The sequence below is a fragment of the Oncorhynchus mykiss genome, chromosome 9 (genome assembly GCF_057628025.1).
Source record: "Oncorhynchus mykiss isolate SJ-2025 chromosome 9, ASM5762802v1, whole genome shotgun sequence".
Taxonomy (NCBI): Eukaryota; Metazoa; Chordata; class Actinopteri; order Salmoniformes; family Salmonidae; genus Oncorhynchus; species Oncorhynchus mykiss.
Genome location: NC_143030.1, coordinates 56,826,080 through 56,853,769, shown reverse-complemented (window position 1 = coordinate 56,853,769; position 27,690 = coordinate 56,826,080). Strand labels below are relative to the sequence as shown.

The window sequence follows — 27,690 nt, the reverse complement described above, 5'->3', positions numbered from 1 at the left end:
TAGGATTTAATTTGTGTGTTTCATTCATTCTAGATTGACTGAGATGGAGATCTTGTACAAAAAAGAGAAAGAGGAGGCGGACCAACTTCTGGAACAGCAGAGACTGGTAAGCCGTGAAACTTTTAGCAAATTAACTTCTCTATAACCTGTAGATTAATTCAGTTTTTTTTGTGGGGGGGCCACAAAATACCTGATAGTTTTGTTTTTGTGTTGAGATTAAATGAAATATGCTACAGGATACAAAGTTATAGCATGGTTTTCCTATAATAACCTTGTGGATAGTTCATTTTGATAGCTAGTTTTGTCATTAGACATTATTTTCCCCGCTTGCTCTGTTGAAGTCTGACTAGCACTAATTTCTCACTGCTGACACCTTTTGAGACACTTCTATTGTATGTGCGTGTGTGTGAGTGAAGAAGAGAAGCACTTACTTTTACTTAGCATGTCTGTTCCTCTTGCATGGGAGTGTGAATCCACTATCTGGTCTGAGATAGGGAAGAGCAAAGCCTTTGCCCCTTGACTTCTGATTTCGACCAACTTGCTGAAACAATTTGATTCAGAGAGAATTATATTGCAAAGCATTTTTCCCTGTTCCAAATCCTTATTTTCACTCTTGTGTCTTCTAGGTTTGAACTGAACCTTGCAAAACAGAATTTTTGTAAATTAATTGTTGGCTTTGTATTTTTTATTATGACCTCAATTCAAATTAATTGAATTAATCAAGTACCAACTCATTGGCTCAACAAAATTACAGTACAATTGCCAGTGATCTAGCTTTGGTAACGCTTTACTGCTTTTGCATGGTTCATGTTTTGTAGCATGTTTTCTTCACTTCCTTTCCCAGGCTAAGTTACAGAGATATACAGTTAAACTGGTCAATGATGTGGCTACTGTGGAATGTCTTGGTTTAGACTTCTATTCTAGTTTTTTGCTGTTTTGTGTTGAGTTTCTATGCTCTTCAATGCAGTTGCTGATATGTACAATGCATTGTGATAACCAAGAGTCCTGCTGTAGTACTTTTTGAAGGCTAGCGACAATGTGGTTTCTCATTGACTTCTTTTGTCATTCCTTATGCTAGCCTCACCTGTGCCTTTTGTAAAGTACACTGAGGACATAACTCAACTGAATTATCAGTGCTCGGGTTTTAATCAACGAATCACTAAAAATACTTTAATTCTCTGGTGGTTTGATGAGCATAACTACAAACGTATGATATTCATATGACTCCTACTGCATACACGTATTTGTACACCTATTTCCAACCAATGTCTCTAGTCGCATTTACAGTCATCAACTTCCTGTTCTCTCTGGTTGGGATCTGTAATGTACTTTGTCTACCAAAATGAGAAACTGCATTTTCTTCCAACTAACGTCTTCCGTGAAGTGGATGCATTAACACTTAACCTCACTTCTGTCTGTCCTCTCTACTGGCTTTCCAATAAAACTGCAAGACTACTTTTGTCCTCTCAACCACTGCTAACACTAGAGCAACTCTAAAACCAACTCTAAATCTTCTTTCACGTGGACCTCGAATGGGGAAAGGCTACCAAAATGTGTCTGCCTTTTTTTGCATGCCTTTGTAGCATGTTTGGGATCCCGCTTTCAAGTGCCCATATCGTCAATTATGAAGAGGAAATAGTACACAACAAATCAGATCAACACCTGTCCCTCTTTTTCTGTTCATATTCTGTATCTAATCATGATAGTCATGCTTTACGTTTACTTTTAATATCAATATGCAACATTGGGAATGATATTGGCCTACCTGATCGTACATTTTCTAAGTACAATTTTGTAGATAATGTCTAAAATATTTCCCCATTTCAAAATATGAGAGCTCTCCGCAGTGGTTACTCCTGATGGTAACATCTGCAAAAGAGTGTTGTTCCAGCACTAGAACATGCATAGGAAAGTTACATCCAATAAATAAGCAAAGCATTCTATATAAATCCATATAATTTTACACTAAAGAGCACAATTTTATAGGATTCTTCTGAATTCACTTATTAGCCTGAGGCCAGAACCAATGCGCAAACCAAGGTCTTAGATCTATAAAAAGAAAGTCAATGGAAGCCACTGTCAGTATTAGGTTTTTGTTTAAGCTGGTTTGTCCCTGAATTTGATGAATGATTTCTTCCTAGACTTATTTTTCTGGGCATGGAAAGCGCATGTCCTTCTCAATTTGTCATACATCTTGTATAACTATGATGTATGCGAAAGTTTGAGGGTGTTTTTAATCTGACCAAAAAGTATATTGTTTTACACTGAAAATGGTTAGAAAAACGTATGCAGATGTAGAAAATGAGTAATTATATAAATTGAAATCCTACCCAAAAACACCCCGTGGCAATAAAGTTCCCATGTTGCATATTCATACTTGTATCCTTTCCTTTTTTTAAAAGCCATCCTTCCTCTTTTTGATTTCCCATTTTAATTTCTTCATTTTGTTGGGAACCTCTTTGGTTTGTTTCCTGTTTTGTTTTTTCAAGGATGGCGACTCTGATAGTGGCGATGACTCAGATAAGAGGTCTTGTGAGGAAAGCTGGAGACTGATCACCTCCCTGAGGGAAAAGCTGCCTCCTAGCAAGCTGCAGTCCATAGTCAGAAAGTGTGGCTTGCCCAGCAGTGGGAAGCGTCGGGAGCCTGTGAAAATGTACCAGGTTCCCCAGCACCGACGCATCACCAAGGATGCCAAGTGGGTCACCATCTCGGACCTGAAGATCCAGGCAGTGAAGGAGATCTGCTACGAGGTGGCCCTCAACGACTTCCGCCACACACGCCAGGAGATAGAGGCCCTGGCCATCGTCAAGATGAAGGAGCTGTGCGCCGCCTACGGCAAGAAGGACCCCAACGAGCGGGACTCGTGGCGGGCTGTGGCCAGGGACGTGTGGGACACTGTCGGGGTAGGCGACGAACGCATCGAGGATGTTCTCACCAACGGTAATGGGGGAAGAGGCGGAGGGGGAGCAGGTGTGGTGGCTGACCCCATGGATGACCTCAAGGTGCACATTGACAAGCTGGAGGATATTCTGCATGAGGTGAAGAAGCAGAACAACATGAAGGATGTGGAAATCCGTGCCCTCAGGAACAAGATGGTCAAGATGGAGAAAGTCCTGCCACTCATCACCCCAGAGTGTCAGACTTCCAGCCCGCCTACCACCAGCCCCCCTGCTAGCGCCCCCAGAACCCCTAGTCCTCGGGAGGGCCGACCCCTGGTGCAGGCCGAAGGGGAGGAGGGCGAACTGCAAACTGCGGGTGACGACTCCACCCTCCGCCGGGGCCATATGCGCTGGATGCGGCAGGAGCAGGTGCGCCTGAAGAGTCTCCAGCAGCAGGAGATCACCAAGCAGCTTCGCCGGCAGAGCGGCCCCCACCGCTTCATCCCGCCGGAGGACCGCAAGCTCCGCTTCCCGTTCCGAAGCAATCCCACGCACCGCAACTCCTGGAGTCCCGGCACCCACATCATCATCACCGACGAGCGGGTCATTGAGCTGAAGGTGCCAAAAGAGGCCTTTGAAGAGGAGGAGGGGGGGGGTCAGGTGCAGGCTGAGGAGGGGGGAGAGCCCGGAGAGAGAATGGCGACTCCTGTTATTCAAGCCACCTACCCCCAACAGCCGAGCCCCTCCCCGCAGCCACGCAGATGTAAAGACTTGGAGCAGGGCCCAAGCCAAGGCCAGGGCCAGAGACAAAGCCATAGAAACCACCAGCATCAGCAGTCCCATGAACGAAGCCGCAGCAACTCCTTCAACCACCGCCGAAATTCTGGTTCTATGGACCGCCGAAACTATGGTTCCATGGACCGCCGATCCTCCGGCTCCATGGAGTCCTTGCAGTACTCTGATAAGGGCAGGAAGCAGCAGCAGGCCTTCTATCAACCCCGGCACCACTACCAAAACCAACAGGCCCAACAACCCCAACCACACCACCAACAGCCCTGCCACTATAACAGCATGCCCTATGGCGCCAACACCAACTTCACTAGTTACCAGAAATATCCACAAACTGACCAAGCCAACCATCAAAGCAATTTTCAGGCACCACCTCGAATGCGCAGGCAAATGTCTGCTCCTAATCTGAAGGATCTGAAGGCTAGCCGAGAGACGACAGTGTGAGATGTGGGAATGAGGAATTCTGTACTTTGGTAGACAAACACATTACAGATCGCAAAACCTCAGAATAATTGTCCACAGTGAGACAAACAGCTAGAACTGTTACTCTTTTTGCACTTGAACGGTGTGTTGGTTGATCCAAATTTCAAGGGTATGTGTATAACGAAAGCACAATTGACCATTTCAATTGCATAATCTATCTATGCCCTTCCTCCTGTATCCGTTGTGCTGCACTGGTTGCTATTTCAACATATGCAAATGAGGAGAGCTGTTGTAAGGAATCAAAGCCAACACAAGATAATGGGACTTTTTGTGTCATTCATTTTAAATCATGATAAATCATCATACATTTTTAATTTGTTCAGACAAATGATTTATGGTTGATCATCTGCTTTTTACACTGTTTGCAGTTTTAGTTCTGGTTTATAATGAATGTTATTTTAGCTATTATAAAGATTAACCCTTGGCTAGGGAAAACAGGGTTATTTCTAAATCCTTAGTTCAAACCCTTTACCTTGGTGTCTACAAAGTGCCCAACATTTACAGTCAAACAGTATTTACTCTGTTCTTTACGAAACCCAACTCCAGGAAAAATAACAAACATTCTCACCCTTTTATTTAATTTGGTACACTAACCGGATCTGCCAAGTGTACATTTTACAATGTTTGTTATATCATTTCGGGACAGTAAGTGTTCTATCATAATTTACCATGTCACATTTCAAAGGTTTTTACATTGACCTGTTGTTATTATCGATATGGAAGTTAGCAGCTAATTAAGCTACACATCAAAGTGACTGTGTAATACAATATTATCTATATGTAAATTAGATGATGCATTCATTGTGAATTAATTTACTGTGCACAACCAACACTTGACTGCCTTTTGAAAATGAATGATCGAATGGAATCAAAGAAGTGCCTTATGATTCACTAACACATCATTAACATTGCTCTGCATTTACAATCTGGTATCAAAGACCTTCATTGGCTCGGTCTCCCTATAACTTTTTGATTCAGTTTTAACACTTGCCTACAGAACGCATACTAAATGAATACCTTAAATTGCCCTATACTTGTAACCACTAGTGCTGAAAATGTACCAAATTAACGAGATTGGGGAGACAATGCCTTATTATTCCTTTTGGCCACCATGAGTAAAACAATGTAAGCCTCTTGTCTTCATAGTTAGTGTAAATGAAAGGAAACAGGTATTTTTACTTAAGATATGCGACTGCCACCGTACATTGTATTTACAAAACTCAATTGCACTTCCTTAAGTCATGAAGAAGTTGTACTCTCAATCGTATTACAAAAAAGTGAGAGAATATGGACAGATCTGTCTTAAGCACCGTTTTTTTTTGTACTCTATTGTTTGAGATGTAGATGTTGATTTAATGAGATCTAGCGGAACATCATTCTGTTAAGACCAACTGCCACACATTGAGTTTAAAAGCTAGGGTCTTGCTTTTCCCATGGGATGTGTTCTATGTACCATACTAAAACTGGTTGTGTCCCAAATGGCACTCTATTTCCTCCTTAGTGCACTACTTTTGATCATTGGAGTCTGTTCAAAAGTAGTGCACTATGTAAGGAATAGGGTGCCATTCGGGAAAGCGCCTGTGGATACTGGGTAATGTATTAGATTGCCATTTATTTATCTCTGGTTCAGTGACTCAGACCCAGAAAATGCAGCTTCTTAGGGAGAGGATGTCCAACCAAGGGTTACCATGGTTTCAAAAGACTCACCCTCAACTTGGGAGTAACAGAAATAATAGAAGTCTTTGCATATTGCATATTTCAGGAGAAGCATCCATGTCCAATTTGGATTTGACTCGAACATGTGATTTCATAAATTGTGGGCTAGTAAGTTTGTAAGTCTCACTTTCTACTGTTGTAAATACATGACACATTGAATGCCATTTCCATCTGTAAAGAATGGAATATGTACACATCTTGTTCTGTTTCCCCACACATTCATTCTTAAGGATTAGTTTAGCTATTTGAACACCGCCCTGAAACAATTTATCTGATACCATGCATTTATCTCTATCAATTACACTGTGTAAACGCTGTTGACAGACTTCAAATGAGATAATTATTGCCTCATGAGTTTGCCACTGATGCTGTCAGTCGACTCTTCACTTCTGAGTGATTTAAGTATTCTTATCTCCTATACCTTAATAGCTTACTTCGCTGCCTATCCCTGAAGAGAACCTTGTGATTTCCAAATGCAATGGCCAACGCCGATCTCTAAATGACTTTCTTTAAAGAAAACCATTAATTCAGGATGCTTAGAGATTTGTGATATCCATTGAACTATCTGAGCTACAGTATGTTATTGATAACTGTAGATAACAGAATAATATAAAGTTCTCAAAATACTATTTACTCTACCTTTGTGTGTAACGCAAACCAAATGGCAAAAATCTATAGGACATTTTCTTCAACTGTTTGCTTTCTTTACATTTAAAAAGTGCTCTTGCTTCTATGACTATTTTGCATGCCTTCAAGTCAATGTTCCAATAAATAATGTTATTTAACACATGCATCCGGTGCTGACAGCTTCTCAAAATATTACCTGGAGAGCTGGAAAAGTAGTCAGTGAAATGGACAATGTACAGCTAGCTATATTGTTCTTTTGAAATATATGTTATGTTAGTGTCTGGTCAGTGTTGTTAGTCTATCTGAATATGATATGAAGTGCCTCGATATGGCTGTGTATCAAGTTGTTGTCCCGTAAAAGGCTAGTACTTTCTGCAAAAAATATTGGAACTTCATTGTTCACAGGTTTTATCAAGGATATAATACATACGTTTGTGTTGCTGGAGATCTATTTTCGAAGTATGACTGAAATAAAATGTTACAAATGCAGTTACAGATGCAGGCCTTTGCTTGGTGTTCAACTTGTTTACTTAAAATAATCTTCCTGGTTTACCCCCCCCAAAAAAAATCTAACATTTCTCAAAGGCCAAGCAGCCTCGTGTGAATTGATATTGAACATTTGGCTGTACGTTAAATAAGATCTGAGGGAGGGATCTCATGATACTCCGTATCAGCGTACTATTAAGTATCATATTAAGTATCATGGCATGAAAACAAAGCATGAAGAGGATTGAAATTGCTGAGGAATACAGTTCTACTGTTGGAAACAAGCAGCCTGAGGTTGTCATCCACACACTAGCTAGATTTCCATCCAATTTGCGACAGATTCTCATGTGAATATTTTAAAATCCGTATAAAGAAAATATGCTATTTTTTTCCCACCAAACGGACTTGTTACCGAAACAAATCAGTGCGTGATTTAAGTAGTGCCCACAAAATGTACTTTTTCGCTTAAATTTACATGTGCCGATTAAAAATTCAATACGTTTCCATCGCATTTTCAACTGATCGTTTTGTTGCAAACTGTTGAGTTAAATAGCAAATGTGCCTACTCTGATTTTGGTTAGTGCGCTCCAGCTACAGTTCGCAGTGTGGGTAGACTGTGTCGCCAGGTATGCTAGTCTACATGACGAGATTATTATGGATACGAGCGAGAGTATTTGTCAAACGATAGACAAGCATCCATAATCATTTCACCAGAATAAGACAATCTATTTATTGGAAAACTGCACTTTCACCACCCTGTGCCGTTCATTATTGATTTAATCTGTAGCCTAATAAACTGCATGGTTTCCCGATTCGTAGTGGGAAGACCACACACAATATCATCACGTGACACCAGGTTTACTTAAATATGAGGGTTGTTATATCAATATTTGCGCATAAAGGCGTTTCCACCGCCATTTCTCACATATGACCTTTTACCGACACAAAAAGATCCCACCATGTCGAACGAACACATGATCTGGCGGTATTTATAAAATTGTTCCCGAAACTTCCAGTTTCCATAACAGCTGTTGTGATTTTTAATTTTGTACGGTATGACTTTACTTGCATAAAAACTGTGGATGGAAACGTGGTTACTGTTATATAAAGCACATTCTATATAACCGTATACTACTGTATGTTCCGTCTTGTTTGTGTTTTCGAGTATCAGAAAAACATTTAGATTAATTAATCTAATGACCTCGGTAGTTCATAAATGAATGTCCACAACAGTTATCCATTTCTTGAACGAAATGGTTAATTGACCCAGAACTCACACAGGCTACTGTTAAGATGTAGTTTACGCCAAATAAATCAACAACCAGTATCTTAACTCACTGCACTGTAAGAGTAGAGTAGTCATGATTTAGGCATACACAGTTCAGGGTCGAGTACTTGAATTGATGAAGGTTGATTTAAAAAAAATGCAACTGTGGTTTGTTTAGAATTCGAATTACATAGCATGATACATCACACAAAGGACTACAAATTGTCTTTATAATTAGAATACTATGTGTTAGCCATGCCCTGCTATTACCACAAAATAGTGCTTTTTGGTTTGTTTTTACAAAATACACTAAGTAGGTGCAGTCTAAAATAATGATATTCAAAAACGTTTTTCCCTAAGAAAGTTCATTAATTCTATTAGACCTGAGGATAGTAATTGTTGCTTCAAACTTTAAGAAATGTAGCTTTTAAACACCTTTAACTTGTGGTTTTCCAGGTGTTAACGGAAGTGAGAAATGTAGCTTTTTCACTTATTCATTTTTATGTGATGATATACTTTGAACATACCATCACCACATTTCCATCTTAACATACTGAACACCTTGACAGATAGTGTATTTAAAAAGTCTGATTTTTCATTTGAAATCCAAGCATATCATACCTGCAATATAAGATTGAAGGGGGTATAGTACATCCAAATAAGAGTAGTTTCCTGTTAAACGTTTTAGAAATACTTATTACCAATTATATTTAAAATTATTACCTGAATTAGAGAGACAGTTTTTGTCTTTGTATAGGTGGACTCAACATGGATAAAGCGAGTCTTTGAGACCCAAATGGCACCCTATTCCCTGTATAGTAGGGCTGGCATGATACATTTTTTTGGGGGGTAGTTCAGCTTTAATATTGCATAGAATGTGGCTTCCATCAATGTAATTGTCTGCATCATTTCCAATCCCCCATATATCATTTTTGGTAAATATATACAGTACCAGTTTGGGCACACTATTTTCTACATTGTAGAATAATAGAGAAGACATTACAACTATGAAATGACATATGGAATCATGTAGTAACCAAAAAAAGTGTTAAACAAATGAAAATATATCTGAGATTCTTCAAAGTAGCCAACCTTTGCCTGAATGACAGCTTTGCACACTAGGCATTCTCTCAACCAGCCTCACCTGGAATGCTTTTCCAAAAGTCTTGAAGGAGTTTCCAAATATGCTGAGCAATTGTTGGCTGCTTTTCCTTCACACTGCGGTCCAACTCATCCAAAACCACCTCTATTTGGTTGAGGTTGGGAGTTTGTGGAGGCCAGGTCATCTGATCCAGCACTCCATCTCTCCCCTTCTATAGAAATAGCCCTTACAATGCCTGGAGGTGTGTTGGGTCATTGTCCTCTTGGAAAACAGATGATAGTCCCACTAAGCGCAAACCAGATGGAATGGCGTATTGCTGCAGAATGCACCCCCACACCATCACACCACCTCCTCCATGCTTCACGTTGGGAACCACACAAGCATCCGTTCACCTACTGTGTCTCACAAAGACATGAAGGTTGGAACCAAAAATCTCAAATTTGGACTCATCAGACCAAATAAAGTATTTCTATCGGTTACTTGAACTCTGCAAAGCATTTATTTGGGCTGAAATTTCAGAAGCTCGTAACTCAAATGAACTGCAGCAGCGGTAACTCTGGGTCTTCCTTTCCTGTGGCGGTCCTCATGAGAGCCAGTTTCATCATAGTGCTTGATGGTTTTTGCGACTGCACATGAAGAAACTTTAAAAGTTCTTGACATTTTCCAGATTGACTGACTTTCATGTCTTAAAGTAATGGACTGTCATTTCTCTTTGCTTATTTGAGCTGTTCTTGCCATACAATGAACTTGGTATTTTACCAAATAGGGCTATCTTCTGTATACCCTCCATATTTTGTCACAACACAACAAATTGGCTCAAATGCATTAAGAAGGAAGAAATTCCACAAATGAACTTTTAACTAGGCACACCTGCTAATTGAAATTCATTCCAGGTGTCTACCTCATGAAGCTGGTTGAGAGAATGCAAAGAGTGTGCAAAGCTGTCATCAAGGCAAAGGGTAGCTACTTTGAAGAATCTCAAATGCATAAAATATATTTGGATTTGTACAACACTTTTTATAGTTACTCCATGATTCCATGTGTTATTTCATAGTTTTAATGTCTTCTATTATTCTACAATGTAGAAAATAGTAAAACATTTCATTAAAACCCTTGAATGAGTAGGTGTGTCCAAACTTTTGACTGGTAGTGTGTGTGTGTGTGTGTGTGTGTGTGTGTGTGTGTGTACAGACGCCTCACAAGTCCTCAACTGCCAGCTTCATTAAATAGTACCCGAAAAACACCAGTCTCCTTGTCAACAGTGAAGAGGCGACTCTGGGATGCTGGCCTTCAAGGCAAGAGTTGCAAAGAAAAAAACATATCTCAGACTGGGCAATAAAAAGAAAAGAATAAGATGGGCAAAAGTACAACGACACTGGACAGAGGAACTCTGCCTAGAAGGCCAGCATCCCGGAGTCGCCTCTTCACTGTTGACGTTGAGACTGGTGTTTTGCGGGTACTATTTAATGAAGCTTCCAGTTGAGGACTTGTGAGGCGTCTGTTTCTCAAACTAGACTCTCTAATGTACTTGTCCTCTTGCTCAGTTGTGCACCGGGGCCTCCCACTCCTCTTTCTATTCTGGTTAGAGCCAGTTTGCGCTGTTCTGTGAAGGGAGTAGTACACAGCATTGTACCAGATCTTCAGTTTCTTGGCAATTTCTCACATGGAATAGCCTTCATTTCTCATAACAAGAATAGACTGACGAGTTTCATAAGAAAGTGCTTTGTTTCTGGCCATTTTAAGCCTGTTATCGAACACACAAATGCTGATGCTCCAGATACTCAACTAGTCTAAAGAAGTCCAGTTGTATTGCTTCCTTAATCACAACAACAGTTTTCATAACATAATTGCAAAAGGGTTTTCTAATGATCAATTAGCCTTTTAAAATGATAAACTTGGATTAGCTAACACAATGTGCCATTGGAACACAGGAGTGATGGTTGCTGATAATGGGCCTCTGTACGCCTATGTAGATATTCCATAAAAAATCAGCCGTCCCAAGTCATTTACAACATTAACAATGTCTACACTGTATTTCTGATCAATTTCATGTTTTTCGATGGACAAAAAATTTGCTTTCTTTCGAAAACAAGGACATTTCTAAGTAACCCCAAACTTTGACTGTATGTATGTATGTATGTACGTACATACATACATACATACATACATACATACATACATACATACATACATACATACATACATACATACATACATACATACATACATACATACATCTTCCTAGTATCAAGGAAACAAAACATTTAACTCTGCCTTAATGTTGGAAACAAACACATTTGTTTTCATCCAGAGACACTTACATTTATTTTCCATGCTGTAGCACGCAAAATATTACGTAGAGCAGGTTTTTAAAGGACCAAAGAGTTTGGTCTTCATGTTTTCATTACTTTCATTACAGTATAACATCCAACATTGAGTCTGTTTCTGCCTATTGGTGGGTAGTGCAGAGGGTGTGTGTGTGTGACATGAAAGGCGACATTGTTCCCCAGAAGACACTGAACAAAAAGCATGATGTCATCGGGACAACTGTCTCCTGCATGAATGACACCCCTCATTGGATGACACTAGACTCCGTTTCAACCAACCTCTCCAAACTACCAACCTCTTAGATACTTGAATGAATCAGTTTGAGTGCAAAATTAATGTTCTTTTAATTGTCACTTTGTGTTACCATTACAGTTGCTAGGTTAGACAGTGAAATGGTTATGAAGATGAAATGTATCTCATGAAAATCGACGGTGTGTGTGACTCCCAAGCTTACCCCTCTCATCCCTTTTCCCCATTAGCCTGGTTCACACAAAGGGCTAAACCAAGCAGACTAGGACCGAGCTGGCCTGGTTAGGTATCAACCATAGTTGCTGGAAAATATCATGCGAAAAGGAAACATCTGAGCCAGCATAGTTTGTTTGGTTCTATAGGGTGAATCAGGCAACCATCTATATTGATCCCCGCAAGACATGCTAGCTCTGTCATGGTTGTGGTGGTGGTGTTAATGATGGTGGTGGGGGTTTGGCCCACCTTCTGTCCTCCCGTCCTGTCTGTCCATTGGCTGACGGGCGGTGTCCGTTCTCTCCTCTCTGCCGTGCTGTGCAGGTCTATGAGAGCAAGTTGCAGGAACTTCAGAAACAGGTGGAGACCTGTTCACTGGCTGTGGAGACGCCCGATGAAGAGGAAGATGAAGAGGAGGAAGAGGAGGGTGCGTTCTTCTTTCAATCATGGAATAGAACAAGGAATATAATTTCGCTACTGTTCATGAACCAGGGACCATATTCATCAAGCATCTCAGAGTAGGAGTGCTGATCTTGGAAGTGGTCTCCTGTCCATGTGATCTTGTTCATTTGAACTCTGAGATGCTTCATGAATACAGGCCCAAAAAGCCATTTCAATTAGTTAAATTGAACTTTTTTAATGTGGCCCTGTACTGCACCTGTGTGTGTTCTTTTCATGAGAAAAATGTGTGTTGTCATGTTGACTGCCCATAGAAATCACCCACTCATCAGAAAAGCTTGATCAAGGTAACTGAACTCCAAGTAAAACAGTCTTATGACTAATGATGAAACATTCCAGTCTTCCTAACCAGCACAACCACATACATTTACTAGTGTCCAAAACAACCCCCCAACATTGAACCCATGAACAATACTTAATGTGTGTGTGTGTGCGTGTGCACTTAGAGTTGTGTGTGTCTGTCTGTGTGTGTGCATGTCTCTGTGTGTCTCTCTGTGTGTCTCTTGTGTGGAGTTGAATATATTTGCCACTCTTTGACAATGTCCCCTATCCCTGCAGTGCCCTGGACACAGCATGAGTTTGAGCTAGCGCAGTGGGCCTTCAGAAAATGGCGGTACCATCAGTTCACCTCGCTCCGCGACCAGCTGTGGGGCAATGCGGTCTACCTGAAGGAGGCCAACGCCATCAGTGTCGAACTAAAGAAGAAGGTAACTATTGTCACAGTATACACTCCAATTCAGTTTAAAAACCTAATTTAAACTCTTAATAATAATAATATTGAATATTGAGAAATATGATTATATTCTTAACAAAATTCTATCAAATTTGGGCCGGTTCCTGAAACGCATGTCCATTGGTGTTGGGAGATGTTCGCATACACACCTAGTTTCAAAATAGCTGAGTCAATGGCTGCATAGCAATAGTTTTAAGTAGCTTCCTCTCCCTGTCTCCTCTCTATGTCCTCTGCATTTATGTGAAAACGCAGGATAGGTGAAAGTGGTAGATGAGTGCTGATCCGCTGAGCACAATGTCAATGTACACCAGAGAAATAGAATTACTAGAATGGGAATCCCAATTCAAGTCAATGTCATATTTACAGTACCAGTCAAGTTTGGACACACCTACTCATTCAGGGGGTTTTCTACATTGTAGAATAATAGTGAAGACATCAAAACAATGAAATAACACATAGAATAATGTAGTAACCAAAAAAGGGTTAAGGGTTTCCTACTGCTCTTTATTTATCACAAGCTTCTACTCTCTTGAATATATTACCTCAGGCAGAACTCCACCCCCGCCTTCCTTTTTGACCTCTCCTTCTCCACCTCCCCCATCTTTCAGGTGCAGTTCCAGTTTGTATTGCTGACGGACACCCTGTACTCACCACTTCCCCCGGAGCTTTCGCCCCCCGAGCTGGAGAAGGAGCGCGACTCACGCCCGTTCCCCCGCACCGTGGTGGCTGTTGAGATACAGGACCTGAAGAATGGCGCCACGCACTACTGGTCCCTGGAGAAGCTCAAGTAAGACCCTGGGTCATGTTCATTAGGGCACACTGTAGCAAAATCGTTTTGCAACAGAAAATTAAAATTAGTGTTTCTTATTGGGCAATTCCAGGTAGTCCCTCCATTTTCTTCCATTTAGTCCCTAATGAACACAAACAACCCTGGTCTCCTAAAGTAGTAAATGAGTTGATTCTGGGGTCAATCCCGGGTCAGCTACAGTCATTTTAGCAAAGGGGGTTGAAATTCAGTTTAAAAACTGGAAATTGCCCATTACTTTGGATGTTAAGATGATCAATTACACAGGTTTCAATTCACTTCCTGCATTGAGTTGATTTGGATTCATATGATATTGCCACAACTTACCTTGATTTTCATTCTCATTTATGATATCCGTGATGCCATCCCTCTTTGCATTCTTAAGGGAGGTGTATGATAAAGGGTACAGGGCCTATATTTACAACGCTCGCTGATCTAGGATCAAGTCACACCTGTCCATATACTATTCATTGGTATCTAAAACGCAAAAGTGATCCTAGATCAGCACTCCAGTTATATTGGTGCTGTATCTGATAAACTAAAGTGTATGTGCATTGATTTTAACCTGACTCAATTGATCTCAAAACCCACGATTATAAATGTGAAAATAACCCCCATAATGTTTTTGCAAATGAAATTAGTCTTTGCATTTGTCAGAGATCGTTGTCCCATAGTATGTATTAGAGATACCAAACTGCAAAAAATGAATCCCCGTTTAAATAAGAATATAAACGTTTTAAAATGTTCTCCTCAGGTTTGTACACAACTTGTTATGCACTTATTTAGGGTCTCCTGTATTCAAGGCCCTGAGTTGAGTTAGCTCTAAAACGTTTGCCTCCATTTTTGATTGCAGAATCATTAACCCATATTTTTTTTACCTGACGATTATATCTGGTACTATCCCCAAGGTGGCCCATGTACTACCCCTTCACAAAGGTGGTGACTCTTTGTGACCTAAATAACTATTGCACTATTACAAAACGTTCTTGCCGAGCTAAAATGTTAGAATCCTTGATTAAATCTCAGCTAAGGTCTTTGAAATGTATCAGTCAAATTTTAGACCAGGTCACAGCGTCTCTGCTGCTCACTTGTTATAAATGATGTAGTAAATTGTAAGGCAACATTGTGCTGCCCTTTTCATTAACCTGTCAAAGGCCTTCGATACTGTGGATCACTCTACTAATTCAAAGGTAGTCCATTGGTAAAAAATCTGTCTGACAATCAGCACACAATAGAGCAGGACACAATAGAGCACATACAAATAACTTTAAGCATATGTACTTTGGATGGTGCCCACATTGATCGTGTCCTGACCTACAAATATCTGATCATCTGGATAGACAAAAAGCTGTCTTTTAAAAAGCATATTGATGAGTTAGTTTTGAAGCTGAGAATTGCCTCCCGAGTGGTGCAGTAGTCGAAGGCACTGTATCGCAGTGCTTGAGGCGTCACAACAGACCCAGGTTCGATCCTGGGCTGTGACGCAGCCGGCCACAACCGGGAGACCCATGAGGCGGCGCCCAGTGTCATTCGGGGAGGGTTTGGCCGGCCGGGATGTCCTTGACCCTTCGCGCTCTAGCAACTCCTGTGGCGTGCCGGGCGCATGCACTCTGACACGGTCGCCAGTTGTATGTTTTTTTTCCCCTGACACATTGGTGCAGCTGGCTTCTGGGTTAAGCGAGCAGTGTCAAGAAGCTGTGCGGCTTGGCAGGGTCGTGTTTCGGAGGACGCATGGCTCTCGACCTTTGCCTCTCGACCTTTGCAGCGATGGGACAAGACTAAATACTAATTGGATATCACGAAATTGGGGAGAAAAAGGGGTTAAAATCTAAAATAAAGAAGCTGAGAATTTAAAATGGCCTTCTATAGAAGAAAGCTGAGACTGTGGCGACATTTTCTATATATGAATGCAGCTGCCACTTCATTAAAGCCGTTCGATGCATATTACCATAGCGCTCTTCGTTTTATTACGGGCGACTAGTTTAGTACACGACTGCATTCTCTACCAGAAGGTTGTTTGGCCCTCTGATGTAACCTAAGTCCATATTTATTAGATGTCTGGGTGAAAGAGACCTTGGTCTTAACATGACTCGCTGACAAAATAACGGTTAAAAAGTTAGAATAATAATGAACTGTTCACACTGCTTGGCTAAGCAGAACTGAGGCCAGCTTTACCGCGTTGGCCTGGTTTCACATTCGTATACCATAGTTGCTGGTGTGGACAGTGCTGGAAAGGAAAAGGTGGAGAGAAAATAGGTCGGCACAATAGGGTGATGGGAAAACGGTATCGGTGGAATGAAGCGAAACTGTGGTCTAAGTGGAACTCTGATGTGATTTGCAGGCAGAGGCTGGACCAGATGAGAGAGATGTACGACCGCGCCGGGGAAATGGCTTCCTCCAATCAGGACGACAACGAGGGGGCTTTGACTGGAAATGACCCCTTCTATGACCGCTTTCATTGGTTCAAATTGGTGGGGAGGTACGTACGACACAACACTGGCTAAAACAATTCCTTTGTTCAATTTTTCTTGTCAGACTTCTATTTGTCACTTCTGCTGTCTTTGGTTGGGTAGATGTAAAAGAGTTGCTTTATGGAGTTGAAAAGCAAAGCGGTTGGTTTTGTTATGTGGACGGATACCCTCAGCTGTTTTGAGGAGCTTTCATGAATCATTCATGAAATGGAATCCATTTACACTTCCGCGATTCCATTATTCATTTTTATGTCTGTGCTGTTGGATTGTTTCATTTTCTGTCCTTATAGCCTCATGTTTTCATTATTTCACATCTTTCAATAAGCACGTTTTCATTTATGTTTTATGTTGATAGCGTACATTCTGTGCCCTTATGATGTTTTTTTTTGTTTTTTGGACCCTTTACAACATTTCACTTTTCATTTGTTAATTTAATTTGGTGATTTATTTATTTTTCTTTAATTTTATCAATGTCATTTCATGTATACAGTATGTCCTTGTTTTGTTACTAACCACTATGTCTACGCCTTGTGTTTTTGTACAAAAACAATTGTTGTAACAATTCTGTTTGTTTCCTGTGATGTAGTGTTTTAGTTAAATAAGACTAGTACTAGTCGTAAAGTTAACACTAGACTACTAACAAATGTAAGTAAGCTTTTGTTCTTATAATTCAAATTCTGTTTCTCTTGTTAACATAACTTTATCAATATGGACAGTGTCAACAATATACATTTTAGCAATTTAGCAGACGCTCTGATCCAGAGCAAATTACAGTAGTGACTGAATAAATGTAACTTTTTAGTACTGGTCTCAAACCCACAACCCTGGCGTTGCTAGCGACGTGCTCTACCAAATGAGACCAGTGTATCCCTCTCCAACTGTGCACCATGACAGACTTTAACCTTCAAGTCAGTCTTTCACATTACAGTACAATCTACTCAAGCCAAACTATAACTCTCTCCATTGTTAACTTCACTTGGCTGCTTGCCTCCCTGCATCCCATCACCCTCCCGGCCCTCCCCTTGTACCCTTCCCTCCCCCTTAGCTCCCCCATCTTCCATGGCTGCGTCAACGAGCAGCGGCTGGCCGACCGCACGCCCTCACCCACCTTCTCCACGGCCGACTCAGACATCACAGAGCTGGCGGACGAGCGACAGAGCGAGATGTCGGACTACTTGGATGACGAGGCGTTCGTTGACGACACCAGCTCAGACGCTGGCACCGAGGAGGGCTCGGATATCTTCAGCGACGGCCAGGATCCCTTCTACGACCGCTCCCCCTGGTTCATACTGGTGGGAAGGTTGGTGACCACCCATGATGATGATCTGAACCACCATGTCAGTCATTTTGTGACTGTGTCACATGTGACATTTACACAGGCTCTGGAAGAGGGGGTGGGGGAGAAGAGTGCTGGCTCATTTCACTCAGGGGCAAATGCTAACTTAAACTTAAATTCAATGTTCCCTTAGTCCACATACAGTGAGCTCCAAGTATTGGAACAGTACATATTTTGTTTGTTTTGGCTCTGTACTCCAGCACTTTGGATTTGAAGTGATACAATGACTTACAGACGCACAAATATCCTACTCCCCCCAAAATGCTAACCTTCCGTTATTGAGAGGTTTGCATGTCTTGGGGTTATAATATTTGTGCATCTGTACATTTATTACTCATCATTATTCACTATTCATTCAGTATTATCCGTAGTCATGGTAACATCCACATTAATGTAGAAGGGTTCATGGCACATACTACATTCTTATTTATCATAAAACTGACTCAAATGGCACAGTACATTATTTACCATTAATTTCTATTGGGCACAAAATAATCTGGAACACAACCAAAACAAACAGCAAATGCATCCAACACATTTGGAGTCACAAGCTTGATGTAGTCATTGCGTGCTATGAATATGGGATCAAATACTTAACTTTTTACTACTTTGATACAAATATAAGTGAATAAGTCCCAATAATTTTGGTCCCCTAAAATGGGGTGACTATGTACCAAAAGTTCTGTAATTTCTAAACGGTTCAACCTCAAATTAAATCTGACAGTATGCACTTTAACGTCATTGTATCATTTCCAATCCAAAGTACTGGTGTACAGAGCCAAAACCACAAATGTGTCACTGTCCCAATACTTTTGGAGCTCACTATAAGTAGAGTTTTCACTTAGTCATGCATTGATTCCCCATAAGGGGGGTGTGTGATAGTTAGCGCTGTGAAGAGTAGCTTTGGAGGTACTAAAGGCGTCTTTTCATTATTTGGCTCCCATATACGATTATAGGGCTGATGATATAATTGAAACGTATTCCCACCCATCAAAATTATCTTGTGTGCTGAGTAGTCCACTTACACCTCAAACTGTTGGGTTTTTTCAAATGTCTCATTCATTGAATTGAGTGCTCTGAACTAAGTGTTTGTGAGGTTAAAAAAAAATTCAGGCCATGGAGGTTTGTCTGACACAACCTATAAAGCATAGAAACAAGTTATCACTTATTCATACTGTGAGTCTCTAACATCCCCTCAGTGTCAATGATGCAAGGATATCTGAGACATGTCTCCTCAGTTGCATCCCAAATGGCATTCTTTTCCCTATAAAGTGCACTACTGTCTTTATTGCTGATTTTTTTAAAAGTAGTGTGTAGGGAATAGGGTGCCATTTGGGACCTAACCCTTTTCTATGTATTGCATTCTGCAAGATGGTAGACTGAAAAGAAGCATAATGTGTCACACTGCTATGGAGCAGTGTCTTATTTGTAAAGGCCTCATTTAGAATCAAGGCAGGCAGAGTAGAATATTCTAGAATTAGAATAGAGCCAGCACCGTCATCCTCCAGGCGTGTTTCATCTGTAGATATAGAATGTCATTCTATGACATTCTATTTCTATGGCTTAATACCGCTCCGCTCCAGATGCCACCATTTTCTGCTCCCGGGTGAAGTTTCCACTATGTACAGATCTAGGATTAGCTTTCCCTCCCCCAATCCTCATTAGCGGAGAAAATGCTAAACTGACCCAGTATACAGTAGGGGCGACTTCACCCTACAACTCATCTGTTTTTGTGGTATCTGTAGTGGTTAATTCATTGTCTATTTGTTTTGGTGTTTATTTTTCATTACCTTATTTTATTATTTTTTATTTGAATTGTATTTTGCTTTGCTTTCTTTTCAATGTCCGTAGTCATATTTGTTAACAGCATACAGTACCAGTCAGAAGTTTGGACACACCTACTCATTGAAGGGTTTTCTTTATTCTTTACTATTTAATACATTGTAGAATAATAGTGAAGACATTGTTTTGATGTCTTCACTATTATTCTACAATGTAGAAAATAGTAAGAAAAAAGAAAGAAAAACCCTTCAATGAGTAGGTGTGTCCAAACTTCTGACTGGTACTGTATGTGTGATACAATGGCAATGATATCAATTATCCATATAATAACAATGATGACGTTAATAATTGTAGGAGTGGAGGTGATACTGATTTGAAATTCACATTAGTGATACCAAGTAAATAACCTTAGTGGTAAAAAAAAAAAATACTACACATATGTATTTATAGTACATCTGAATAAACTCAGTTTGTATTTCAGATGTTATAGCCACCGCATCTAGTCTGTCTGCATCCCAAATGGCACCCTGTTCTCTATATAGTGCACTACTTTTGACCAGTGCCCATAGGGATCAAAATTAGTGCGCTATGTAGGCAACAGAGTGCCATTTGGGATTCAGACTCGGAGTCAGACGGCAGATCGATGCAGGCCCAGCCAGTCTGTCCTGTTAACAGCCCTACCTGCGTCATCATGACTAAAGATATTTGAGCTATATTTCTCCTCTCTCCTTCGCCTCAGCATTGAGTTCTCCTGCACAGGGAGGGGGAGAGTTAGGGCAACGGGGGCGCTGCAAATCAACCCCCACAAAGCAACAACACGTCAATGTGTGACTAAAGCCCGTCGACATAACAAGCGAGTCGGCTCTGACTGCTGCATTTCAATTTAGCTAGTATTGCTGTTTTACCATTCAACAACATGGCTGAAAGAGTGTTTTTATTTTTGCTGCAATATCAGTTGTCTGTCATTTTAGCAGTTTGTCTATTTTTGTTTGTCTATTCTGAAATATCTCTTAATTTGTGAAAGAATGCATTTCTGAGTTTACCATAAGGTCACATCCCAAATGGCACCCCTTTTCCCTATACAATGCCCTACTTTTGACAAGGTCCCATAGTGCACTACTTGTGACCAGAGCCCTATGTAGTAAATAGGGTGCCATTTGGAACATGACCTCAATCACTTCAGTGATCATCTGATGATTGTAACTAAAAGTGTGCCTCTCGCCTTTGCACAAATGTCAATTGAGTCATAGTGATTGGCTATTGGCTCATTAGATCTCATATTATACCCCTTCCATGTGACTAGGATGTATTGTCATGACGCAGATGGCTCAAGCTTAACTTCTTTAGGGCCTTCTGTACTGTCATTGAGTCATGGTCAAATTCATTTAAATACCTATTAATTCATTAAGGGTTCAACCCTAACTTCCGCTTCAGTAAAATGTTCACTTAGTTTCGTTTCTTGACCAGTGGATGTTAGGAATGCCTCTAAAAGACACTTGAAGAGCTACCTACATAAGGACTCCATAACATTGTATATTTTAAACCCATAGATACAGCACTCATAAGCATTATACGGTTTACTGATGCAGTATGTTATGTGCTATGAACTTCTTATGAACCCTTTAACTAAATGTTACCGCATTCAAATTAAGAAAGTAATGAAATATCCGCGTCACCTTTTTTATTGACAAATATAAATTCATTTGACCAAGCCTTGTGAGGCAAAAGCAGACCCCAATAGGGGCTTGTAGGGTCAGATCCTCACCTCTCTCCCCCCTCCTTCCCCCATAGAGCCTTTGTGTACCTGAGCAACCTGCTCTACCCCGTGCCCCTGGTCCATCGTGTCGCCATAGTGACGGAGAAGGGCGATGTGCGTGGTTTCCTGCGTGTCGGTGTCCAAGCCATCGCTGGTACGTACTGCTCCATCTCTCTCCATTTCTCTCTACACACACCCTCTTTGACAAGATTCATACCTGGGCCTGTATTCACAAAGCGTCTCAGAGGAGTGCTGATCTAGAGGTCCCCCTGTCCATTATCTAAATGGCAAACTTATCCTAGATCAGCACTCCTACTCTGAGACTCATTGTGAATTCAATTAGTATGTTATATACTGTCACATAATTGTCCAATCCTGCTTCTTGAGTATGTATCCAGGTAGAATGTAACAATGTGTGTACAGAATGCGACAAGGCACCCTAATCACAGACCACATTCACTAAAACCACAACAAAACAATTTTATACAAGAAAATACCAGATGTAACTCTACAATGAATCAGAATGACTGGAAGAAATGTTGAAAGGCCCTCGGTTTTCTTGTGACCTGAGAGAGAATTCCCAGAGTCGACTGCTTTGTGCTCTTTGAAGAGACGAGTCTGCTCTTGTCAACACACCACGTTAATAACTGGGGCTGACGAACGCGATGACAATGACTTGTAAAACGTGTCTTTGTAGCTGACGAGGAGGCTCCAGACTACGGGTCAGGAGTGAGACAGTCGGGAACTGCCAAGATATCCTTTGACGACGAGTACTTCAAAAAGGTAAGGCCACGTCAGACAAACTCTTTTTGTTTTTGTTTTATGTTTATGTTATAGCCGATCCCGAGCACAGATTGAGCCTAGTCCTGTTCAATGGGGATTCTCCATTGAAAGTGCTTTTTAGTCTAGGACTAGGCTTAATCTTAATCTTAATCTACATTCCATACACCTCCCAATAAACATGTCTTTTAATCAGCAACATTTTCTCAGTGTTTTTTTTTTTCTTCAAATGTTCACTATCAAAGCAGCTATATGCTAATATCTCACTCCCTCTGTCTTTCTCTCTCTCCCTCCCTCCCTCCCTCCCTCCCATCAGAATGACTTTCCTTCCACAGTCATGACCTGCTCTGGCCTGTCTCTGGAGGAGCTGCGCTTCGTGGAGGGCCAGGGTCAGAGTTCAGAGATCATCACCCCCTCAGAGGAGCAGAACAGAATCAATGACATGGGTAAGGAAGGAGAGACCGGCGCAGCTCCAAGACCCTCTCCTCTCATTCGTATTAAGCCTACATCTCGCCGGCCAATGGCTTGAATTGAGTGGGAATTAATAGTGGCAGACAGTGTTGTCCCTAAATTATTTTCCAGGTAGGGCTCTGCAAAGGCACCCAGGGCCTCTTAAACCAACATTTTCAACCAAATGTTTGTAGGCGGGGGAGTGTGGATGGCGTCCCGCCTCTACAATGATGGGGGAAACGCTGGTGGCAGATATTCTTATTGAAGGTGGAGGATGAATTGAAATAGATTGATACAAGAGTTGGAAATGGCCTTCAGTCATAAAAATAAAATAGATTTAAATTACTAAAGTTCACGAGGCAGCAGGTAGCCTAGTGGTTAGAGCATTGGGCCAGTAACCGCAAGGTTGCTAGATCGAATACCTGAGCTGACTAGCTAAAAATCTGTCTTTCTGCCCCTGAACATGGCAGTTAACCCACTGTTCCTAGGCTGTCATTGTAAGTAAAAATGTGTTCTTAACTGACTTGCCTAGTTAAATAAAAAATATGTTTTTGGCTAATGTGAAACTCTGGGTGTAAAGTGACATCTGGTTGGTGCAGTCATATCTAGTTTCCCTTTGAAGGAATTTACAATAGTCCACATAAGCCATTTGATAGAAAAACATAATAAACTTTGACCATAAACCTTCCTTTCATTGTGCACTTTATTGAGCTTTTGAACTGTAAGTAAAGAGGGAAGGAGGAGAGGGAGAGGGAAAAATATGGAGGGAAGTAGAGAGAGTTGGTCTAGCAGTTAAAGCCACTGTCTCTGGCACATGTATGGTCCCCCTGCCTGCGTTGAATAGAATCCCGGCCCTACCAGCCTTCTCACCTCTGCATCTACCCACATCCCCCTTCCCGTTATACCTGTCTCTATCAATAAAACACTAAAATCCTGGCCTCCCTAGTGGTACTGCGGTTTAAGGCACTGCATCGCAGTGCTTGAGGCGTCACTACAGCCCCTGGTTCGATCCCAGGCTGTGTCACAGTAGGCCGTGATCGGGAGACCCATGAGGCGGCACACAATTGGCCCAGCGTCGTATGGGTTAGGGGAGTGTTTGGCCGGCCGGGATGTCCTTGTCCCATCGCGTTCTAGCGACTCCAGTTGGACGGCGTTTCCTCCGACAGATTGGTGCGGATGGCTTACAGGTTAAGCAAGCAGTGTGTCAAGAAGCATGGCTCTCGATCTTCACCTCTCCCGAGTCCATAGGGGATTTGCAGCGATGGGACAAGACTGTAACTACCAATTGGATATAATGAAATTGGGGGAAAAGTAAATGTATGAAAATTGAGGATAACACACAATATTTTGCATTGTGTTCATCCTGGTATGTACCTGTCCGCAGCATGTTCTAACCCTTTGCTGTGGGTGTTTTGTGACAGACCTGAAGCTGGTTCAGGGGAACTTGGTTGACCCTAAGCTTAGTCGAGAAGAAGGACTGGCCGGCCAACTGGAGGTGGGCAGTATCTTTACCTTCCGTGTGACCGTGCTCCAAGCCAGCGGCATTCTCCCAGAGTATGCGGACATCTTCTGCCAGTTCAAGTGAGTTGATCGGCTGTCATCAGATCTGTCCTCAGATCAACCTCAGGCTACGGAGCACACGCACACCGCTGCCATACTGATCTAGGATCAGGGCTGTTGTCAAAGTGTGTGTGTGTGTGTGTGTGTGTGTGTGTGTGTGTGTGTAACCGTTTTTGGGGCCACTTAGAAATGTCCTTGTTTGTCCATTTAAAATAACATCAAATTGATCAGGAATACAGTATAGACATTGTTAATGTTGTAAATGACTATTGCAGCTGGAAACGGCAGATTTTTTTATGGAATATCTACATAGGCGTACAGAGGCCCATTATCAGCAACCATCACTCCTGTGTTCCGTTGTGTTAGCTAATCCAAGTTTATCATTTTAAAAGGCTAATTGATCATTAGTAAACCCTTTTGCAAAAATGTTATCACAGCTGAAAACTGTTGTTCTGATTAAGGAAGCAATACAACTGGACTTCTTTAGACTAGTTGAGTATCTGGAGCATCAGCATTTGGGTTCAATTACAGGCTCAAAATGTCCAGAAACAAAGAACTTTCTTCTGAAACTCATCAGTCTATTCTTGTTCTGAGAAATCAAAAATATTCCCTTCACAGAACAGCGCAAACTGGCTCTAACCAGAATAGAAAGAGGACTGGGAGACCCCGGTGCACAACTGAGCAAGAGGACAAGTACATTAGTGTCTAGTTTGAGGAAGTGTCTAGTTTGAGGAACACAGACGCCTCACAAGTCCTCAACTGGCAGCTTCATTAAATAGTACCCACAAAACACCAGTCTCAACGTCAACAGTGAAGAGGCAACTCCGGGATGCTGGCCTTCTAGGCAAGAGTTGCAAAGAAAAAAACATCTCCGACTGGCCAATAAAAAGAAAAGATTAAGATGGGCAAAAGTACACTGACACTGGACAGAGGAACTCTGCCTAGAAGGCCAGCATCCCGGAGTTGCCTCTTCACTGTTGAAGAGCGCTGTTCTGTGAAGGAAGTAGTACACAGCGTTGTACAAGATCTTAAGTTTCTTCGAAATTTCTCGAATGGAATAGCCTTAATTTCTGAGGACAACAGACTGTCAAGTCTGAGTCAATTGGAGGTGTACCTGTGGATGTATTTCAAGGCCTACCTTCAAACTCAGTGCCTCTTTGCTTGACATCATGGGGAAATCAAAAGTGATCAGCCAAGACTTCAGAAAATGTAGACCTCCACAAGTCTGGGTCATCCTTGGGAGCAATTTCCAAACGCCTGAAGGTACCACGTTCATCTGTACAAACAATGGTATGCAAGTATAAACACCACGGGACCACGCTGCCGTCATACTGCGTTCTGTCTCCTAGAGATTAACGTACTTTGGTGTGAAAAGTGAAAATCAATCCCAGAACAACTCGAAGGACCTTGTGAAGATGCTGGAGGAAAACAGGTACAAAAGTATCTATATCCTCAGTAAAACGATGTCCTATATTGACATAACCTTAAAGGCTGCTCAGCAAGGAAGAAGCCACTGCTCCAAAACCGCCATAAAAAGCCAGACTTCGGTTTGCAACTGCACATGGGGACAAAGATCGTACTTTTTGCAGACATGTCCTCTGGTCTGAGGAAATAAAAATAGAACTGTTTGGCAATAATGACCATTGTTATGTTTGGAGGAAAAGGGGGGACGCTTGCAAGCCGAAGAACACCATCCCAACCGTGAAGCACGGGGGTGGCAGCATCATGTTGTGGGGTGCTTTCCTGCAGGAGGGACTGGGGCACTTTTAAAAAAAATAGATGGCATCATGAGGATGGAAAATTATGTTTATATATTGAAGCAACATCTCAAGCTTGGTCGCAAATGGGTCTTCCAAATGGACAATGACCCCAAGCATACTTCCAAAGTTATGGCAAAATGGCTTAAGGACAACAAAGTCAAGGTATTGGAGTGGACATCACAAAGCCCTGACCTCAATCCTATAGAAAATGTGTGGGCAGACCTGAAAAAGGACGTGCGAGCAAGGAGGCCTACAAACCTGACTCAGTTACACCAGCTCTGTCATGAGGAATGGGACAAAATTCACCGAACTTATTGTGGGAAGCTTGTGGAAGGCTACCTGAAACGTTTGACCAAAGTTAAACAATTTAAAGGCAATGCTAACAAATATTAAATGAGTGTATGTAAACTTCTGACCCACTGGGAATGTGATGAAATAAATAAAAGCTGAAATAAATCATGCTCTCTACTATTATTCTGACATTCAACATTCTTAAAATAAGTGGTGATCCTAACTGACCTAAGACATGGAATTTTTACTAGGATTGAATGTCAGGAATTGTGAAACTTGAGTTTGAAAGTATTTGGGTAAGGTGTATGTAAACTTCTGGCTTCAACTGTAGATATTCCATAAAATCAGCTGATTCCAGCTACAATAGTAATTTACAACATTAACAATGTCTCCACTGTATTTCTGATCAATTTGATGTAATTGTAATGGACTCAAAATGTGCTTTTCTTTCAAAAACAAGGACATTTGTAAGTGACCCAAAACTTTTGGTGTGTGTGTGGAACAGAAGTACTGATGACACTTAAGGTCGACAGGTATAATGGTTTAATACTCGTTATAAGCATGTATGAGCCTTTATGATGTCTTATGTCTTAATATGATATAAGGCTTATGTGATATGTAACAAATTCCAAATGGCTGTTATTATGAGAGGATGGTAATAAGACCTTATAAGGGTAGGGTGTTAAACACAAGTCATAACAACAGCATCATGAATCATACCTGTTGGCTTTCATTTGTATAGACCTTTTAGTAACAGTTTACTTATGTACAGTATTATTATTTGTAATAATCAAGCATCATCTGTTGGCTCCTCAGTTTCCTCCATCGTCACGACGAAGCCTTCTCCACAGAGCCTCTGAAGAACAGTGGGAAAGGAACTCCTCTGGGCTTCTATCACGTCCAGAATGTGAGTGCATATGCACAACGCACGCTCACGCCACACAAACACAAAGGTATAGAAACATGACCCAAAGCTGACTCATTTTCCCATTCCCTCCTGTTGTGTAGATTTCAGTGGAGGTGACTGAGTCGTTCATTGAGTACATCAAAACCAAGCCCATCGTGTTTGAGGTGTTTGGTCACTACCAGCAGCACCCTCTGCACCTGCACGGTCAGGACCTCATAAGGTAGGTTGAGTGGTCGGTCACCTGCACACATACGGTATGCTCCAGGGTGAGGTTTTCCCTAGATACAGATCCAAGATCAGCTTCCCCTCCAATCCTATAGGAGAAAATGCTAAACTGATCCAAGATCAGGATCTAGGCGCTACATAATGCCACACCCCCACATACCTTTATTAATGATGAATTGGTAATGATGGGTTGTCTAGTAGTAAAGTAAAGCCAACACTCTCAACTGTCAATTTGT

General features: G+C 41.4%; 1 protein-coding gene across 18 annotated transcripts in view; it reads left to right on the top strand.

Moving 5' to 3' along the window:
• Positions 1-27,690, top strand: part of kif1b (kinesin family member 1B) — a 106,535-nt gene that overhangs the window by 62,332 nt on the left and 16,513 nt on the right. For 4 of the 18 annotated variants that reach the window (XM_036988271.2, XM_036988270.2, XM_090184587.1 and 1 more), the window contains 13 exons: positions 34-106; positions 12,464-12,566; positions 12,853-12,885; positions 13,157-13,305; positions 13,940-14,118; positions 16,478-16,615; positions 17,653-17,907; positions 21,517-21,635; positions 22,179-22,264; positions 22,578-22,707; positions 24,133-24,292; positions 27,139-27,229; positions 27,331-27,449. In XM_036988271.2, the coding sequence (XP_036844166.1) occupies positions 34-106; positions 12,464-12,566; positions 12,853-12,885; positions 13,157-13,305; positions 13,940-14,118; positions 16,478-16,615; positions 17,653-17,907; positions 21,517-21,635; positions 22,179-22,264; positions 22,578-22,707; positions 24,133-24,292; positions 27,139-27,229; positions 27,331-27,449 (1,635 nt within the window). Of the gene's footprint in view, positions 1-33; positions 107-2,489; positions 6,984-12,463; positions 12,567-12,852; positions 12,886-13,156; positions 13,306-13,939; positions 14,119-16,477; positions 16,616-17,652; positions 17,908-21,516; positions 21,636-22,178; positions 22,265-22,577; positions 22,708-24,132; positions 24,293-27,138; positions 27,230-27,330; positions 27,450-27,690 lie in introns of those variants that run through there. The other 14 variants (XM_036988273.2, XM_036988272.2, XM_036988269.2 and 11 more) reach the window with 4 other exon arrangements.